The sequence below is a fragment of the Agelaius phoeniceus genome, chromosome 4 (genome assembly GCF_051311805.1).
Source record: "Agelaius phoeniceus isolate bAgePho1 chromosome 4, bAgePho1.hap1, whole genome shotgun sequence".
Lineage (NCBI taxonomy): Eukaryota > Metazoa > Chordata > Aves > Passeriformes > Icteridae > Agelaius > Agelaius phoeniceus.
This window is the reverse complement of record NC_135268.1, coordinates 59469754-59490675: the sequence shown is the minus strand read 5'-3', so window position 1 is coordinate 59490675 and position 20922 is coordinate 59469754. Positions and strand designations below refer to the sequence as shown.

Genomic DNA, 20922 nt, shown 5'->3' with positions numbered 1-20922 from the left:
GTACCAATGTAATAGCATTGGTTTTTTAAAAAGATTTCCTAGTTACTCCTTAAAAAAATGAAAGCAGGAATACTGAAAAAAGTTGACTTTGTACAGATTTAATGTTTTTGCCCTCTATCTAAGATCTCAGGGCAACAGTGAAGTAAATGGAATAAATCTTAAATATATCTAAAGTAGTAGTTCAGTATTATAAAGTCAACTTTTGTCTCATGGCTAAGGCATTTTTTCAAGCTGTATGAACATCACTAGTAAAAAGCCAGAAATTTCTGTACAGTTATGAAAGGTGTAAGCAGTTGAAATTTACTGGGGGAAAAAAACCCCAGAATTACACACAAATCTCTAGTTAAATTTTTATCATGTCTCTGTTAAAGAATAGTTTCTTTTTGCATAATTGTAAATTTCTCTGAGCGTTATCAAGGCAGAAACTCCTGGACTGTTAGATGTTTTAGAAGAGATTGCACGTTTTAATATTTATTTTTTTTTATCACTAGCCTGAAGAACTAACTTATGAGCATTCAGATAAGGCTGCTGCACTGGAACTGCAGAGCAGGTAATGCTACCTCCAGACCAAGTGCCATCAGTGCTAATACCAGAACATTCCTAGGTATTCATGCCTAGCTCCTAAAAATCTGCTTTCAGTGCCAGGAGAATGGCCTAAAAAATCAGAAGCTATTGTTTCAGGGCTTTTTAAAATTCTCTTCTTCAATAGAGATTGCCAGGTAGAAAGAACTGATCAGTCATTGCTCTACCATTTCACAAAGAACAAAATGCTGTGGGGGGATGAGAGGAGAAGGTGTAAACTAAAAGGGGTTGTAATTCCATGGCTTACCATGCAGACACTGACAGTGCAGTCATTACTACACAGCTGTGTTGGCTTTTCTGCTCTTGTAGTGAGCAGTAAGTTTAACTGAGGTCATGTGTGGTTCTCAGAATCTGTACTGTCTGCCAAGGGAGATCAGTTCAAATGTCCAATACTAGAACTGTAATAATCAGTCTGTCTTACTGCAGGATTGAAAAAATATTAAAGGATAAGATTATGGAATGGAGACCAACGCGCCCAACACGTTGGAACAGATACTGCACCTCCACCCTGCGCAACTTTTTGCCGCTGCTGGAACAAAATCAAGGCAAAGATGTAGAAGATGACCACCAGGCAGAGCTGCAGAAACAGCTGGGAGATTACAGGGTACACTGTGAACATAAATGCCTTGTGCATAGAAGCAAGAAATCCCTAGTATCGCTACTCTGTGGTATAGAAGAGTGTCCTAGGCTCGTTATTTCTTCTACTGCCAAAATTCACAAAACGAGATTTTATTCCAAAGAGATCATCATTTCATAGAGGGAAGGAGTGATGATCTGGTTTATTTCATTTGTAATGTTGAAGATAAAACAACAATGCACCCAATTAACTTTATATTCTTATGTTCAGCAGAAACATGTGTTGCTGCACAACAGCAACTACAGCCAGTACATCAACACCAGTGCAGCCTCCCAGCACCAGCTGCTCTGGGGCTGATTGGTGCAGCTGCTCTCAGGGTCAGAAGAAACCTGCTGCTGCTGCTGCTGAGTAGTGCTACACACAGTGTATTTGCAGGTGCAGGAGCCCACACAACATGCTTTTCTGCAGTTTTCTAGTCTTTGCTTCACTCTCTAAAGACAGAAGAAAATTGATGTGTTCACTGCAGCTGCAGGTGTGCCTGTGCATTATTCCTCCAGGCTGTTGGAAGGGCCTTCTGCTTTCCACATGGAACATCCGTGACAGCTGGCAGCTCTGGCCAGCTCCAAAATGAGTTGAGGCTTCAGTTCCTGTTGAGCAGGAGACATTTGCACTCAAATCCCAAGCCAGGAGAACAGAGTGATTTGAAGCCAGCCACAAGGCTAAAAAGCAATGAAGCTCTACTATACATGTTCATTAATATAACTTCATTCTAGTGGATTCTAAAGAACTTCACTTTGAAGTTAAACCAAATTAGAGAGGAAAAATGGCAGAAGCTTGCCTGGAGTATGTGAAAAAGGGAGGTGTTACCAAATTACAAACATAGGTTCTTCTATGCATCCCCTCAGACTGGCAATAGACAAGAGAATTTGATTTATTCAGCATGTAAATTTTTAGCTATGAATTTATTCAGATGCCTTTGTTCTTTTCTTCTTACATGTTTTCTTTTCTTTCTTTTTCCAGGTATCTGGCTTTCCTATTCATATGCCATATTCTGAAGTGAGACCTCTAATAGAAGCTGTACACAGCACAAGAGTTCACACCATTGATGTTGCCAATGTTGAATTTGCTCTGGCTGTGTATATTCATGCTTATCCCCAACATGTTCTCTCTATATGGATTTATGTTGCTTCACTTGTGCGAAATAGGTAGTATAGACCAGTCTGAATACTGCAAGAAATTTGCTTATAAAGGTGTAAATATGATTTCTCTCACTGCTGAACTATTCCTAGTATTTTAAAAATCAAATGACAATATGATTTTTAGTAGCTTTATTTGACCTAAACCCACTAATTACTGCTAAGGAAGAGACTGACAGCATAAATTTCCAGTACTAATAGGTGATTTTTATATAGTCTTTTATAGCTCCCTATGGAACCTCACACTCTTTAAGCATTACACATCTCCACATAAGTGAGAGTGCAGAGTAAAATGTTTCCTTGGTATCCCTGTAGCTAGTCAGATTATGTTCCTCTTCAAAAGACACTTGTAAGTAAAAAAATTTCCTGTATCTCAGTTCCTGAATTTTTAGCTATGAATAAATTTCATATACCTAAGAGCCATTAGTGAAGAGACCATACTTCAATTTTTGAGAGGCTGCTTCATATCCTGCTCTGTATTTTTTATCTGTATAATGCCAGCACCATTTAAAGGTAGAAGACATTTTCTTATTTTCTTAAGAAGTTAAAGCTGAAGGATTTAATAAATATTTTTACTAAACCTTGAGCAGAAGCTCATTCCTTTTATAGAAGAATTTGATTAAATTACTTAGGAGTATGAAATCCTTGTCTGCAAGTTAGCAAACTTGGAAGTAGAAGATTATCAAAAGATTAGTTAATAAAAACCAAATTCTCTTACTAGTATGTAAGTAGTTGTGCTGTTAATACTGATATACATATCCTTTTCCTGCTGTTGTCTTGCTAATCAGACTCTTCAAGTAAAAATGACAGTGGGCTGAGCTTAGGAAGAGAGTTCAGCAGGACCCTGAACTTGCCTTTGTTGAATTCCAGATGGTTCCTTTCTGCCCATTTCTCCAATCTGCCCAGGGCCTTCTGAAGGGCTGTGGAGCACTCAGGGGAACCAGCCCAAAGCTCCTCCCAGCTTTGTGTTGTCAGTGAACCTGCCGAGGAGGCATCTAGACCTTCATTCTAGTCACTGATGAATAAGTTAGCCCAGTATTGAACCTTGGGGGACACCACCAGTGGCAGGCCTCCAACTAGATCCTGTACCACTGATTACAAACCTCTGGGATCTGCTGTTCAGCCAGGTCCCAATTCAGCTCACTGTCCACTCCTCCAGTCCAGTTCCTGACCCTATGAGGAGGCTGTGGGAGACAGCATTGAAAGTCTTGCTGAAGTCAGAGTTCACAGTCCACTGCTCTCCCTTCAGCCAGCCAGGGAGTTGTTTCATCATAGAGAGAAAGTGGGTTGGTGAAACAGTGAATCCATGCTGACTATTGCTGATCACCTTCCAGTCATCCATGAGAAGAGATGGCCTCCAGAATGAGACACTCCATTACTTTCCAGGGACAGAGGTCATGCTGACTGGACAGTAGTTCCTTGGGTCCTCCTTCTTGTCCTTTTTGAAGACCAGGGTGACATTTGCTTTCTTGCAGTCCTCAGCCACCTCTCCTGATCTCCATGACCTTTCAAAGATGATCATGAGTGGTGTCACTTCAGTGTCTGCCAGCTCTCTCAGCAGTCATGGACCAGCTCAGAGTCTGCTGCCACCCTTCTGCAGGCCCCTCTAGAAAGTACACTGTCATCACAAGATGCTGTGCTGAACACTGATGGCATCTCCCAGCTTTATTCCATGGTATATCTGCAGCTCATTCTGTCCACAGCTGTGCTTACACTCACTAGTGTTTTTCTTACCTTACTCTTCAGTTTAGTGTGACCAAGATGGAAACTTGCATTTCCTCCAGTAACCTCCAGTTCTGCCTGCACACCGACTTCCCAGACACTTTTCCCTGGTATCTTGAAAGCTTCTGTCACCATGACTGGTGTTCTAAATAAATACTACTCAAAAGAATTTATCCAATTAGGAAAACAGGTAAAAATTACTAGCTTGTATTTTCAGTCCTAAAAATTAGGCAGGATAGGAGAAAGAAAACAACCTGTTTGCCTTCCACAAAAGCAGACACCTGCCCCTCCTCTGCTGTAGAAAAAACCAGCCTGCAACTGTGTCAACTATGAGCAGGTGGCCATTGAAGTTTACAACTTGCCATGGGCTACAGTACTCCCCTCACACCAGCACAGGACACACTCATCTATTACTCATCTCTTCCCAGCACACATTTCACTAATCACAGCAGAATTTCTGCTCCCTGACAGTCTCTACTGTCCAGAGAGGAATCTTTTTAACTGTTGAAGCAAGGGGGAAAATGCATTGCTGTCTTTCACAGAGTTCAGATTAATGAAAATTTACTTCCTTGGAAGCTGTTTCAAAAATGCAACTTAGCAGAGTCATGGGAACCATAAAACCAAACCAAAAACCCCCATACATACTGTACAGTTGACAGCCATGACAACATCCACTCACCTGCCCAACCTCTGCAGCCTTCTGGCATGGCACTCTAAAAGCACAGATATTCAACCACGGCACACACTTTTTTATTGGTGGGAATGTTTTATTTATGTCTTTCAAGCCCAAATACAAAACCAAATGCAAAAGGAAGGTGGCAATTTCCCTAATTTTGCAATAAAAAGAACAACTTCAGGATGAGAGGAAAGGGGAAGAAACCAGGCTCCTAAAGATGTATAATTGTTACCCAAATGCAAACAGTAAAATTCAAATTCTCTGCGGAGGTTTATATTGTACTTACGGATTCAAAATTAAAAAAAGAACGTCACCTAACACAAAATAATTCAGTAAAGTACAGTTAAGTGCCAAAACTGGAATAAAGTGGCATTAAAAAAAAACCTGAAGATTTTCCCATCTTCCCCAAATTACGTAAAATAAAACCCAACACCCTTCAAGCCAAATGAGGTTGTGAGATTGTTACAACACTGTACAGTACACTCATAATTAAGGTTCTGAAGTTGTGGGCAGGGTCAGGCTAGTAGAACAAGTCTCACTCCAAGGATTGTTAACACAAGATGCGAGCTGTAAGTAAAGTGCATGAGAGGAAGCCTGCTCAGCTAAATGGAGTAGAGGATCAGACGTCAGCGGTCACTCGCCAGAGCGGCAGCAGGCCCGAAAACCACACTGCAAATTCTGGCATCCACTGGCGGTTTCAGCATGAGGACCTGCACAAAAACAACAGAAACGTGAAAAGAAGGAAAGGCCACTCATTTAGATTCATAACTCTCATGAACTGGTGATTCAGAAAACATCTCATTTTTTACAATGCACTACACTTCAGTCAGTACTGTGAAGTCTGGAACGCTGCTGGTACAATCACAGTGTAAAAACCTCACCTGGAACAGGTATTTTTCAAGAGATTTTTTGCTCCATAGCTTAGTCCCATGAAGATAACACATCCCATATTACACAGAAGTACCATAAGCAACACTCAATGAGCAACTTCACGTAGGCTGCCACAGCTTCAGAACTGAGTGGTTTTGACAACGCATTTCTAATTCCCATTTTTCGAATTCAGATGATCATTACCAAAGAAACCATAACCTCCAAAACTATGTCTGTGGTAACAGAAACAGTTTTTTAGCCTGGAAGTATTTTTTTTCTCCATGAACACTTCATGGTTGGCTAGACTCTCACATACTCTTGACTGGAAATTCAAAAACTATGAAGAGAATCACCTTAGCATTGCTGCAGTCATCAGAAGCCATAAGGCTAAAAATGACCCATTCAGAAAAAAGAATGAGTTGCAAGCACAGAAAGCACAAACCAACACTGTAACTCTACCCACCTCCACTTACCTTCACTTTCTCCTTTCATGTAAAATGTTAAAGTGACCATGAGATAAGAAATTACTCTATTTATTCAAACAGGGTTTTATTTCCTGCAGCCATATGCCTGCTTTGAGACCCATTTACACTCAGGCTGCCTGAACTCTGGCAACCAACAAACACTGGAAGTGGGTTGCTGAGCCAACTCAAACAAGCTGGTGAAGACCTAACCAGGACAACACAAATTTTCCCCATTTGTATGAGAAACAAATCAACAAATATTTCAGGTGTTTTAAATGCATTTAGAAATTCTAATAAAATATTTTAATGAACTAGGGCACTATGCCATATCTGGCGCTTTTTTTACCTCCTTCAACAGCAAAGCCATAATTCAATTAATTTCCAAGAATCTGGGATCTTGAAACCATCTTCCTACTTTATGCCACAGACCAATAAGCAATACTCTATACTGTAAATAAGTTAAGATACATGGGACTGAATAAAACCTGAAACTGTAATGAAAGACTACAGTTACAGTATAGTGAACTTTTCACTGGTCAATAAACTCATTTTCCTTTTCAAATCTTTTTATTCACCTGAACTAAATTTTGATCCTCCATGTCACTTACGAGCTAGAGTTTGAAAGCTTCTTCTTAAGTCCTTTAGAAAGAAGACTCGGTGCTCCTGAGCAGCCGCTTTGGCAGAGCATGTTCTGTGCAGCAGCATTTTCCAAGCCATGGCTGACCTTCCCCAGCACTGCCACAGCTGCACAGCACAGCAGGGATTCTGAAGCAACTGTCACATTTCTAGCAAAATGCTTGTTGATAAAACATACAGACCCACAACATCCCAAGGAAGGGAATTCTTAGTATAATTTAATATTGTTTTCCATCCTTTTCTGCTCGTTTTGTTATTCCTCATGCTCCTAACTGAAACATGCTGCATCTAACACTACCTCCACCACTGGCAAGAGCAAATGGTGTCTAGGGACATGATATAAGCCTGTCATGCACACCTTTTGTGCTTTTCCAGCAACCCTAACTGTTGTATCAGGGACACTGAAGTCCATTTCCTTCAGTACTTGTTTATGGCTCAGTTGTGCATGCAGGTTTTTAACCTCTTTTTAAACCTCCTTCCACAATTCTCCACAGGACCAAGTTCCAAAGTTCACTACATTGTGCATCTGTGTAAAATTCACCCAGTGCCCCTGAGCTCTAACACTGCAAAATTTGGAGAACTACCACTGCACATTCACCTCATCTACTGCTTTCCCAGTTCTGTAACAGTCATGCTCCCTTTTCAGCCACCTCATTCCCAGATTGAAACATTCAGCTTTTTTAGTGTTCAGTTCCCTAACTTTTTAGAAGGCCTCTTCTGTATCTTCTGTAACTCCAGTGTATACTCTCTCTCCTCAGGATGGGGAGACCAAGCCCATCATGCAGTGCTCCACATGTGAGTGCCCCAAGGCTTCCAGGACCATGCACAGCACCCTCTATCTTGCTCTCACCACCCTGACGATGGTAACATTGGTGGCTTTTTGGCTGCTGCTGCAAATAGGAAAGATCTCAGAATTAGCACCAACAGCTCTCTGAAATCATTATCTCCACACTGCACCTGCCAGCTCTGAATTCTGTTTCATGCAATCACAGTTTGATTATTCCCAGCCACCCAGACCTTCAACCACACATACAGCTACAGTGAAGCTTCCAGAAGTCATCAGTATCATTACTTGAAGACCACAGAGCACCACTCAAGAACATGGAAATTACTGTGTGCATTTCTTACACCACAACACAAGGGAAATGCTGAGTAAGACTGATCTCAGCACAGAACTCTTGGGAGGGGAACAGGGAGAAAGTTGTCACCTCCCAGGTTCCTCTCCTGAACAGTGACCATTAAGCCCTTTCTTCCTACCCTTTAGTTAGCTTTCATTTTTTAAATTTAAGCCACTCTAGCAGCAACTTAAGATCTGAAAAACTTGGATACTTCTAAGTACATTGGACCATTTGAAATGCTTTTATGTTCATTTCCCAATTTATTAGGCAATGACTTACAAATTACATTAAGCATATCCAAGTGAAATTTCACCCTTCTCCCCACACTGCATTTCTTGCCCCATGTCTAATCCTCATACCACCACTAACTTTCCTTTATAGCCTGTAATAAAAAATTCAGATAAAATGAAACACTCAGGGTCCAACCACATCTTCTGGAATCTGCCCTCCCTGTACTCTTTCTTATCATACATGGGCAATTCCCATCACTTGGAGGGTATTCTATGTTCTTGTTATAACAAAGTAGTAAGTATCTTTAATGGTTGTTTTAACAGTAAGGCTATCTGGGTTTGAGTTATTTATGGTTTGACATGTCAATTGATCATCATAAGTCATTTACCTCCTCTATAAAATCCCTAGTGCTTAGTTTGCTCTTTTTTACATTTGGTACAGAGAGCAAAATTCAAATGCCTTTACTTTTGATAGCCACAGACACTGGGTTTGTTTCCCTGGCTTTATTTACCATTATTTACCATTTATTTACCATTATTTACCATTTATTTACCATTGACCTTTGGCTACATCTCTTTGGCTTTGTAACCTCTGACTTCCCCAGTCTTTGCTACTGACCTCATTTGGACTAGACTTTGTTTCAGCATTCTCTCTGTTTAAATTCAAATGGTCTCTTTAATCTTGCCATAATAACACTGTCTCTTCTGTTTCCTCTGGACTCTGTATATGAGGTCTCCAACTCCTCTCACCTCACTGATGCATTAGGTTAGGCAATATGGTAACTGCATATATTCCTTTCATACTGCCCAGCGTGATGGTCATTTCAACCTAACAGTGGAGATGAATCACTTCCACAGAATCACAGGATAGTTTGGGTTGGAAGGGACCTTTAAAAGTCATCTAGTTCCAACCACCTTGCAATAATCAGGCACATCTTCAACTAGATAAGGTTGCTCAGAAACCCCTTTCAGCCTCACCCCAAATGTGTCCAGGGATGAGTCTTGCACCACCTTTCTGGGCAACCTGTTCCACTATCTCCCATCTTCATTTGCCCATTATTGCTTTCAGCACAGCCCAGTTAGCAATGCACTGGGTATCTAGGAGGACACTGCTCCATATGATCTGAATGAACTTTGACAGTTTTGATGGCCAGGTATAGCAAGCAACCACTGGGTGTTTGCAGTGTCAGGTTCTGGCTCATGTAATAAAACATCTTGACAGGGATGAGCCAGATACCATCACTGCTGGACTTAACAAGGAGCCCAAAATGTAGTCTTATAAAACAACATGTGATGTAAGTGTGGAGAAGGAACAGTAATGCAGTGGATCATAAGGAGAAGGGTATTTCCCTCTGTAAAGGGTCCCTCTGTGAAAGCTTAGCAAGTGCTAGCAGAGAAGTGCTAAATTAAATGTGTTTTGGGTTCACCTGGGAAAGCTAAGTTAATCAGATTCTCATCTAACCTGCCACAGTCTACGTTACTGGTTTAGCTACTTCTAAACTGGATTACTGTAATGCTCTTTACAAGCACATCTGATTACTCAGATGCTTAGGGGACTCAGAATAGAGGTGAGGGCTGCTTACTTGTGGTGAACATATAAACATATAAAGAGGTTTGGTAATGTAGGAGATGAGCAGAGCTATTTGATTACTCCATTTTGTTACATGTACTAGCAGAACAAAAATTAGTCAGAATTCCCTAGAATGAAGTTTAGCATTCCACCAAGAACACATGACAGCATAGACCACGACCATAGTAAAAGAACTTCTCCTGCCAGGGCAACTGGCTGCCACCAGCATATAATAGCCTTCCAGAGATTTGTGAGTACACTGGTAATCTGTAGAATTTAGACTGAGACCTACACTTGGAACACTGTGTTCTCACAGAAGTCTGCACACAGTGGTCCATGAACCTTAAAAGAACTTGCAAAGTCTTGGTTTGACTGCGGAAAGACAGAACAACTATGACCAGTGACTTTAAATGCTGGAAGGGTGACTAATTGGAATCAAACTTTATTTCATTCATGCCCTATTTCTTTAATTACAGAACCTGAGGACTACATAATTAAAAAAAAAAACTCTAGAAACTGAATCATACTTAAATGCTGCAAAGAGCTACTGCTGCAGAAATTAGGGAGCCCCATTTTTCTAATGCCAAAGCTGAAAGCACTCCAGGACTCCAGGCGTTGAAATGGAGAAACAAGTCAGAAGAATGGACACAGCTGGACAAAACAGCCTTAGGACAATAAGAACTTAGTGGCAAGATGTAACTCAAACATTAAACTCTTCTTGCTGAGTTCAGTGTGATTCACAACCAAATTTGTTTTAGACAAATGAAATCAGCCATTAGAAGGGATGTACATTGACAGATTTGTTTTCAGCTGCAGCTGAGGGTTCCAGCACTGTGAAAAACATAAGAGATCCTAAACATTAGTATGCAAACCAAAAACTGAAGTGAAGCTAACAGTAAACAAACACAAGGTAGATCTGGAAGTATATGCAAATTCATGGTTTCTGGTCATAAAAACTGTACCATGTTACTGGTGTGTAACAGCAGTCAGACTTAAACCCAACTACTTCACCATAGCTGCTCTACTTTTCTAGTCTTGCTCTACTAAAAAGATAGAACAGCACCTGCTGAAAATACAAAAATTGCAACCAACGTGCCTACCAAACAAGCCCTCCACAAAGACATTCCAATGAAGCTGGGTTGTGTCTAAGGGGTCCCATTAAGCTTAGTGTTGATAGGAAAAAAAAAATCTGAATATAAGCGGGGTAAAAGTAAAGCCCTTATTCATCAGCAGATGACAAAGTTGTATCTTTATTATTCATAGATGGCTAAATTCCATGCTGTTGGCTCCATTTTTATTTCCAACAGGTTTTCCAATCTCTGAGCCCAGAGTACAACGCCCTCCCCAAAAACAATTGCTGAAAAGCTGGTGGGCAAAGAAAATTATGAAATTATTCTGAACATGCTTACAGATCAGTAAACTTTGTGCAGCAGTTAGTAATACAGTCTGTAAATGTGCAGATGAACAGCTTCAGGTATGGATTGATTTAAATGCAACAGCTACTGCTTTCCCTAGTTACTTTAGAAATGCCAAATGATACAGAAACAGTTGCAGTAGGAATCCTGCTGCCCACAGAATGGAATAACCCATCAGTTTCACACTGAACAGCCCTATCACAATGAAGTTTGATTGAAAATGCAAGGAACAAAACCCAGACAAAACTGCAGGGAATTCATTTATAAAGGCTACTTTCCATAAAGCCATAAACTTCTGTTGAGAAATAATGTCATCTCAGATGTAAGAAGTCAGACCCTCACAGCCTCACTGCCCTGTGCACTCCTCTCTACAGGAATAACTGCTGACCCAGAGGCATGCAATGATGCTTCAGAGAACTAAGCAGAGCTTATAGGCTCACAGATTCCAGCAGGCAATAAAAAGAAGGAAATAAACAGGAAGAGGATCAGACAACTTTACAGAATGATCCAAAAATATTGTTTAAAATTTAAATAATTTCTTGAGGATACTATGAAACAGCCAAGCTTTAAAGTGGTGGACTCACACACAGATTTGGGCATTGTAAACTAATACAAAGATGTTATGGTGTATTTTATAGGGACAAGATGAAAACCACAAATTTCTGAGGACAAATTATGTCTGGTCTTACAGACAGAAGTATAAAGAGAGGAAAAGTAGCAAGCAATCAGATGTAAAAGGAACAGGATTCTAACTGGTCTTTGAAGACATCTTTAAACTCAACATAATGCAGGAAAGAGAGTCAGTGAAGGATTTTTACAAAAAGAACCTTGAAATTTTCAGGTGGAAATGAAAGACAACAGAAAATAGATTTTTAAATGCTGTAGTCTAGACAGAATGCAAGGAAGTAACAAAAAGCAAGTGTCTCAAAAAAAAAAAAAAAGCAGTGTCGAAAAAGTGCATAATGGGCAAAAATTATGGAAACAAGGTAAGTTTAATACTTTCACTTCTAATATTACAATCCAATTCAAGTGCATCATCTTGTATTGATTTCAATGGATTGAATACCTAAATATCAGTACAGATTTACTTGCAATACCAAAGTTCTGACATCTGATATCCAGGCTGGGACTGCATTTCAATCCAGATGCAAATTATTGAGCTGGACACCATGAACTACCAGGTAATACAATTTTGGTTTACACACAATTAGATGTACAGGCCTTTGAACCTGGTTATCATCTTTTTCCCTTGCTTTCTGTTGCACTTACCTGTTTTAAATTCACACACGGAATACCAGTCACACCATGGCTCCCACCTCTAATGCTAGGAATGCTTACTGGACTTAATAGACTGAATTCCAGTGTGGTAAACACTGAAAAGACTTGCACCATGAACAGACTTTATGCATTTGTACAGATCCTTCTCCAGTTTAGATCCATCCCTAAGTTACTGACTCAAGCAAAACCAGAGAAAAAAACTGAATTACCTTTTCCATAAGGACATGTGATGGTAGAATCAACAATATTCTATACCAAAACTAGTGCAATAGGGGAGGTTTGCATGGCAAAACACACATCATTGGTTTCCTAAAAATCTCTGCTTTGGTACCAACCTAATGAAGCTTCTGTCTGAGGTTATGACCATACAGAAAACATACAATTGCATGGTTTACAGTGGAAATATGGACAGGGCAAGTGTGTAATAGCAGCTATAAAGAGACTTAGTTTAGCATGACTAATAGAGGTAGAATGTAAGTTAAGAGATACAGGCACTAAAAATGCTTTCCTATGTAATACAGAACTGTACTAGTGTTACAAAAAAAAAACCAAACAAACAAACAAAAAGGCAAAACTGATTTAACAGTCATAATTTTGTAATTAATCTGTAAAACCCAGAGCTACACAGACATTAAAAACAGATGAGTTTTGGTGGTTCTTTTTCTTTTTAAAAGTCCCTACACCAAGCATCACTCCCCAGAAAAGCATCACATCTTCCTAGAAAGACATTACCGTTAATGTTGTCACAGTAGTAAAAGTGTTCATCTTTCAGAGAGGGGCATGCAGAAACCAGCTCCTGCAGGCCTGCCCCCGTTACAGTGAGACAGCCCGAGAGGTTCAGGTGCTCCAGATGCGGCAGTCCTCCTCCCAGAGTCAGCGCCCTGCGGGCACACACAAGAGAGCGTTAGGAGCCCGCACCGCAAGCACTGACAGGCCCCATTGCACCATCACAGAGCTGCTGCACCTCCTGCAACAGACACACCCCTAAGGAACCACTGAGCTTCCAACCTGGCACTTCTGTACTCTCTTTTAAAGGGGGATCACCCCTGAGCCACACAACAGACCTGAGCAGATTTCTACAGAAGCAAGACTTTAGTGGGAAACCACTTTTTTCATGGATGACACCAGACATGACCGACTATTTCAAAGAACTACAAAGCCATTCTTCTTCAAAATACCAATTATTTTGTCAGCTCTTCCAAGGTGATGTATACTCCTCATCTCACACTAAAACATGACACTCCCAAGTTTGGTGCATTATGCTTCCCAAAGTTTGATCCTCTTTTTTGTTAAACTTATTTTGGAATCCCAATTTGTGTTTTCCTAAGACTGACAGCAGAGCCTCTCTCTGCCAACATACCATCCATCTTATTGTTCAAATGTAATTCTCTAGCTTTCTCTGAGTGCAAGAGAATTTGACTGCTGATTCAACAGGCACATAGATGTACCACACCTGAGCAATCACTCCATGTGAACCTGCTCTCTGCGAGCCCACAGAGCAGACAGCCCAAGCTCAAGCAGAAACAAGCTCACTCACCTGGAAAAAAAACCCACCAGGCTTGAATCACCAAACTGCAGATTCAAGCCAGGATTTAAAACTGAAGATGCCTTCAGAGCATTGCTGTACAAGCTTCTCCTGTCAGCAGGGAGAAGTAGAACTGCAGGCCACAAAAGCAGCTATCAGGTAACAATTTACATGAAGTAAATGGACTGGCATGTGTTTGTATAGGGGGTTTCACTCTCTTCCCCCAGGAACTCCGAGTACTCTTGTGACTACAAGAAGCACTTGTTGCAACACACTCTCTGCTCCTAAATACTTTTACCCAAAAAGCACCAATGGGAAACCAGCAATGCAATTAAACCCTTGCTGTGACTCAGTGACCAAATCTCCCTTTGCTCCCACACTACTGAGTCATGAAAAACCAGACCAGTAACCTGTAAAATACACACAGCACAACCTAATCAGCACCTAACAAAATTTGTCAGGACAAGTCCACTGCAACACTTGAAGAGAAACAAGCTCCAACACAAAGCCCAGATTATCTGAAGCATACCCTGAGGAAGGGTAACTGCTGAGTGAGTGTCAGAAGAATCACAGGAGACATTTGAATAGCTGTACTTGTGAACATCAAATGGGGACAAAATCTCAGGAGAGACAAATTGATGCCAGCAGCACCTCACACTACTCCTCAGTTTACTAGAGCAAACAGCACAGAAATACATGAATTCTTCCCACTCCAAGAAGCTTTAATTAGCCCTAAGTGCTGCAGCACACCTGAGCAGGAGGCTACAAGTATCCCAGCCTCATCCCATTTTCACTACAAAGCAGTAACTACATTTTCCTGACAATACAAAATATCAGTGGTAATAGCAAACAGAAAATTCTGTAACTCATGAAGCCATCTCCCTGTTCAAGTCAAACATTTTTTCTCCTACTTTAACTGTTATATGAGGCTGTATTGAACATGTTGTTCTGCACATACAGAATTATCATAGAATCATTTGGGTTGGAATAGACTCTTGGGATAATCACATCCAACTGTTAAGCCAGCACTGCCAAATCCACCACTAACAGCACCAAGTGTCACAGCCTTTGAATACCTCCAGGTACGCCACTTCCCGTGGCAGCCTCTTCCAATGCTTGAAAACCCTTTCAGTGAAGAATTTTTTCCTAATGGCCAATCTAAACATCCCCTGGTGCAACTTGAGGCCATTTTCTCTTGCTACTTGAGTGAAGAGACCCCACCTGGCTACAGCCTCCTTTCAGGTGGTTGTGAAGAACAGGAAGATCACCCCTGAGTCTCTTTTCCTCCAGGCTGAGCCCCCCCAGCCACTCCTTAGCAGACCTATGTTCCAGACCCTTCCCCAGCTCCACTGCCCTTCTCTGGGTATAGTCCAGCCCCTCAATGCCTTCCTTGCAGTGAGGGGCCCAAAAGTGAGCACAGGATCTGAGGTGTGGCCTCTCCAGTGCCAAGAACAAAGAGTCACTGCCCTGGTCCTGGGCACACTATTGCTGATACAGGCCAGGTGCCACCTGGGCACAGCTAACTGGTGTTCACTCACTGTCAAACAGCACCCCAGCTCCTTTCCTACCAGGCTGCTTTCCAGCCACTCTGCTCTAGCCTGTAGCACTGCCTAGGGTGGCTGTGACCAAGGGCAGGACCTGGTACTTCATCTCATTGAACAAACAACTGGCCTCAGCCCATTGATTCAGTCTGTCCCTAAACTATATTGTTATCCAGACAGGTTAAACGACATCCTCCTCCAGTTTTACAGAATTTCAAGCATACTGCAGGCATAATGAAAAAATTAGTGAATCAACACAATTTCTAAACAATAAAGCAACTAACAAATCTAAAAGCATTAATACTGTCTAGAACAACAAATTCACAAAAATACTTGATTTCAGAAGACAGATATAAAAGATTTTACTGTTATCTCCAAAAGAAAAGCTGGAAAAAGTTTTCAAGTCCAGTACTGTAACTATTTAAGAGGGAAAGACCACTTAAAACTTACCAGTTTCTTCAATAAAAATGTTTCTACTGAAATGACACAGATTCATCCCAGAACAGCCCAACAAATAAAATCAGAAAAAATATCCTGCAGCAAAATAGTTTGACAACATCTCCTCACCTGAGAGCACGGTCTGTTATCTGGTAACAGCCTGACAGACTGAGAAACTGAAGAACTCGTGCAGTCTCTTCCTCTGTTTTTTCACTCCCAGAGTATGCAGAGTCTTTTTTCTCTGACTGCTTAGTCCTTACTGGTTTTCTACACAGTGCAGAGGACTCTGGAAGTGCTCGAATAGTTCTTAGTGCTGTCCCAGCACAACAAAACGAGTGACCGCAGTAAATCAAGTCAGTAGAAGCACAGTGCTGCTGCCACCCTCTAGTCCTTAACCCATAAATGTCTCTATTGTAGCACAATGCAGAACAATTAATATGGGATGTTGGTTCCATAAGACAAAATCCTTCAACATTCCTGTGTCTCCACTCTGCAGCATCTTCAATGTCAGCTAAATCATCTGCATCTAGCATCCACACATAAGCAGAACTGAAGTTTTCTGAGCTGTCAGGTTTAGTCCAGTGCTGCTCACCATTTCCTCCCTGAATGAGATTTTCATTGCTGATTTCATGCAAACCATTATACTTCTGGTTGGACTGCAAAGTAATCTCTCTGTTTTTCCACAAAGTCTTAGCGTTCCTGCTCCTGCAGCTTTTCAGAATACCTCTGGTATGATGAGTTGATATGATACCCAGTGCTCTGGAAATCCTCTCTACAGCCACATCTGTAATTTTTTCACATCCAGACAGATCAAGGTGGCGTAGATTTTGACAATACCCAACTGAAGACCAACTGAAATCGAGGGGGGAAAAAAAGAAGTGATTTGGTTGAGTTTTTTGAAATTTTGCTCAGAAATAGCTGTTAAGGCTAAAAGTATGAAAAAACACTTCACAAGTAAAGTACTTCTATTAATTCAGATTATATATATATATATTCACATCATAATAGACAAAGAAGCTACCCCAGACAGATTAGATTTGATACTCCAAGTGCTCTGTATATGCCTAGAAAAATTATGTCTAGAGAAACATGAAATCATTCATGAATCAGTAACAACTTATATTTCTCCATGTACTGAGACTTTAAAGAAGACCAAAGTTGCTATATACTGAATGAATGTTTGAATAATAGATCAGACTGCAAGCACCAAATACACACAATAACAATTTCAAAAAACAAGGGCATTATACTCACCAGAAGCTACCAAGACACATCTGAGTTACTAAACATCAAAGTTACTTCTCAAAAGGCTGAAAATACTGAGCTAGCAAATTTCATCCCCAAAATTTCACCCCCCAAAAATACATCTGAGATTCCATACTCAGTTTGAAGTATTGTAACAGTTGTAATTTCTAGAATTTTGAGTTTCTCAAGCTTGGCTGAAATGCCAGTGTGCTCAGATCATACGTCCTCCTGCCCTTTCCCATTTCTCCTAGGAATACTAGATGGATTCCTGAAACTGAACCTGTGCTTCTAATTATTCCATCATTAATTAAAAATCAGACTTTTTCATTTTAACAAAAGCTTACTCCCTTAGTCTTACCTTTTTCAAGTGGAATAGAAATTTTATCTACAGTAATATTTTACATTATTAGCTATAAAATATGTAAGTGATTTAAATGACCTTTACCTATCCATAGTTAATGTTACTATCATTTACTTCTTTAAGTATATATAAGTATACATTTAAGTATAGGTAAATTTATATTCAATTTTAATTTATATAAATAATTTAATTTATCTGATTTTACTCTAAATTTATTTCTGTAAGCGATTATTTATATTTAGAGCAAGCCAAACTCATTTTCTGAGTTACAAACTGAGTGTTGTAAATACAGATACATGATGAGTGACAAATAAGGTAAATTTCGCTGAGCCCTGAAGTCAAACAGCACCCCAGGTCCTTTCCTACCAGGCTGCTTTCTAGCCACTCTGCTCCAGCCTGTAGCACTGCCTGGGGTGGTTGTGACCAAGGGCAGGAAATGAGCCCTGAAAATTCTATGAAGCTTATTATTTCAAATAAAACTTCTTATACAAGCTGCAGGGTGTTGTTCCCATGCTGGTAAGATTTTGTGTGGTGTTCACACAACCTGAGAGCATTACATGATGTAAATGCAGAACACAAATACCTGATAAGTGTCAATACCACTGTAAGACCACTGGTGCAGGTTCTGCATCCATACACCATCCCACTGACAATGACCTCAGTAGCACTCAGGAATTCACAGACAATACACCTAAGCCTTAGAGCTTTGCCTATCATTTGATTGGAGTGTCTGAAATAGCAGTATTCCACACCCTAGCAGCTGTAGCAGGCCAAGAGAACTTCCTTAACCGAGCAACTCCATAAAAATCTATGGACAAGTTCTAAATACTAGAGCAAAACCACAACTATTATTATGGCTAGGTACACACTGATAGGTAAAAAGCATCCAGTAGTGAAGACAGACTTTTAAATGGCCACTACAAAGTTACATGCTTTACTTGGTATTTTAGTGATTTGTTACCCTGTTTTAGTTCCTAGTCACAAGTCACATGGGAGTTACTAATTTGATTTCTCTTTATTTCTTTCATTCTTGGCAATGGACTAAGAAATGTTTGAATGTTTCTCCCCCACATTCAAAAACCTGGATTTTAAGTTTTTTTAAAAGGAAACAACAATTATCTAACCTTTCGAATACAGAGTCAGAAATATCGGTTTGAGTGAGATCCAAATATTCCAAGTTGGGGCAAAGCTCCAAGATCTGTCTAACCTGAAAAAAGAAAGGAAAATCATCAGTAAAGATACAAGCCACTAAGGCTGCACACAGTGTCTGGAGACAGCTTACAAATCAGCATTGTTTTGGACTGCAACCCACTTACACTCCCCAAGCACGTCAGTTATTAATTAAAGACTGCATAGCCACAATTATTATTGTTGCACAATTTAAAGTTTCAAATCACACACCATTTTGCTGGACACTGCAGAACTGTAGGCCAGTACCAGTGTCTTCACTGAGGAGCCTACAAGCGGGAGGACATGATGAATTAGGCCATGAAGTAAACGTTTTTCCATTTGTGCTATATTAATGGCAAGTGAATCTTCAGCTGCTTCTTCTGCAAAATAAACCCAGAGAGAAAGAATTAAAATCATTAAAGGACTTGGAGAAATATTTACTACAGGTTATGTACTGCTCAGGGCAGCTGTTTCCAACAACTTGCTTTAGATATCAAAATACTATCTCACAGGGCATTTCATCTATCTAGGTAGATAGATTTATCTATAGCTGTAATTTAACAGCTTAGGACAAATTTTAAATCAAGCCTAGAGTGCATCAGGATGCAAGATGATTCACTCAAATTTTCTGAAGAGATGAAGCCTAGCCTGTACCTTCAGACACATCCCCATAACTCTTCTACCTCCTCTCATGTTTGTTCTTTCCTAGACAAATTAATTCCAGTCATTAAAATCAGATGCCTGCTTCTCTCCTACCAACCTCCATCTCCCTTTTTTTCCACTCAGCTTGTTTCTTACAGCTATGTCATCTTCACCAAAATCAATTTTACCTACCAGATTCATCTATGTCAGCATCTTCATCCCATTCCTGGAAAGCACGACTTTCATCTTTTCTGTTTTTCACCCATTCCTCATCAGGTTCAGTCTCAGTATCTGCTGCAGGACCACTGTACCAATCACCTACTCACCACCACCCCCCAAAAAGAAGGAAAAAAAGTTAATAAAAATTTCTCACTGCAGCATAAATCGGCACTGAAAGCTTTTCAGTATACTGTGACCTGATTTAAGAGACATAAATGAATTTCGAATTCATCTCAACTAAGACTGGACTAAACCTTAAAATAATTCTTTGTTTGATCTTTATCCTAAGGCTTCAAAAGATTCTTCAAAAGATTCAACAGTTCAATCTTCAAAAGATTCTTAGAACAGTTTCAGTACCATCCCAGAACTCACAGCTTATTCTGCCTGAGACACACACGCCTGCTATCCTCACTTGCTTAGTAGGGACAAATATGATCACAAAAATAACAGAAACAATCACGTAATATTTGGACTGTGTAGGTGCTCAAGTTCCTTCTGGTATATAAATTATTCATCAGCTTTTAGTTTAACACTGGGTTGAAGAGATCTCTCTTTTCCTCTGGAATATCACAAATATACAGTTAACCAGCCTGGTTTTAGTCCCCTCACGTGAGAACTCCAAGATCACAAAAAAACAAATTCCGAAAGTATCCTACTTAAAACAGCTACAGAATATTTGTAACATCCATATGACTCAAATCAATACACAATCATTTTTAGAACATCTGGATGAACATGAAGATCAGCAACAGCTCTGCTGTTTTAGCTGGTGGAGCACCCCTTCCCTCTTGAGGTTACTGCACAGGCATTAATTTACTTCAAGTTTGGATATATGGCAGCGCTGGGCTCAGGATAAGCAGCTCTGCTGCCTCCCTCAATGTACACATACTGAAAAACAAACCACCTTATTGAACTGTCTCACAGGGGGGAACCCTACTCTTCCTAAAGCAAGAGCAACTCCTGTTGAGTCATAGCTAAAAGAACAAGGTTTCTTCTATGAATAACACAATGACAATGAATCCTAATTGACTGTCAACCATGAAGTTTTGGTAACATTTCTCATCATCTTTAATCCACCATCTTCATATTGCATAAGAAGCCTCAGAGGCCTTCTGTGTACTAGGAGGGGAAAAAAAGTAAAAAATTTGACTAAGCCTACATAAAAATACAATTCTTTTCCCCTCCCTGTGGCAGTAAATCCCATCTGAGAAGCTTCCACGCAGTTAGAGCACTTGTGTACAAACAACTGTAGTAGTACAAACAGTACATCATGAGAGCAGCTTCCTGTTGCACCAAGCCAGATTTAGAAGCGCTCACTTTACCAGTTGCCTATTATCTGTTTTTGGTTGTGTGTGTGTGCAGCACTGAATTATCAAGATAACTATGCTTCAAAAGCAAACTTAAGAATTTGGATTTTGGAGCCTCTCTACTCAGTCTTTGGAAGCTC

The 20922-nt window shown here is 40.2% G+C and overlaps 2 protein-coding genes across 6 annotated transcripts in view; one reads left to right on the top strand and one right to left on the bottom strand.

The window, feature by feature from the left end:
• CC2D2A (coiled-coil and C2 domain containing 2A) overlaps positions 1-3072 on the top strand; it is a 52247-nt gene extending 49175 nt beyond the window's left edge. For both annotated transcript variants that reach the window (XM_054632921.2, XM_077177693.1), the window contains 3 exons: positions 492-550; positions 1009-1186; positions 2180-3072. In XM_054632921.2, coding sequence (XP_054488896.2) covers positions 492-550; positions 1009-1186; positions 2180-2368 — 426 coding nt within the window. In that variant the 3' untranslated portion in view covers positions 2369-3072. The remainder of the gene's footprint in view (positions 1-491; positions 551-1008; positions 1187-2179) is intronic.
• A 1751-nt stretch (positions 3073-4823) lies between these two features.
• The window catches only part of FBXL5 (F-box and leucine rich repeat protein 5), a 34217-nt gene continuing 18118 nt past the window's right edge, over positions 4824-20922 (bottom strand). For 2 of the 4 annotated variants that reach the window (XM_054632929.2, XM_054632922.2), the window contains 6 exons: positions 19449-19574; positions 18846-18994; positions 18569-18651; positions 15968-16690; positions 13067-13215; positions 4824-5463 (listed from right to left, as the gene is read on the bottom strand). In XM_054632929.2, the coding sequence (XP_054488904.2) occupies positions 5387-5463; positions 13067-13215; positions 15968-16690; positions 18569-18651; positions 18846-18994; positions 19449-19574 (1307 nt within the window). In that variant the 3' untranslated portion in view covers positions 4824-5386. The other 2 variants (XM_054632924.2, XM_054632923.2) reach the window with 2 other exon arrangements.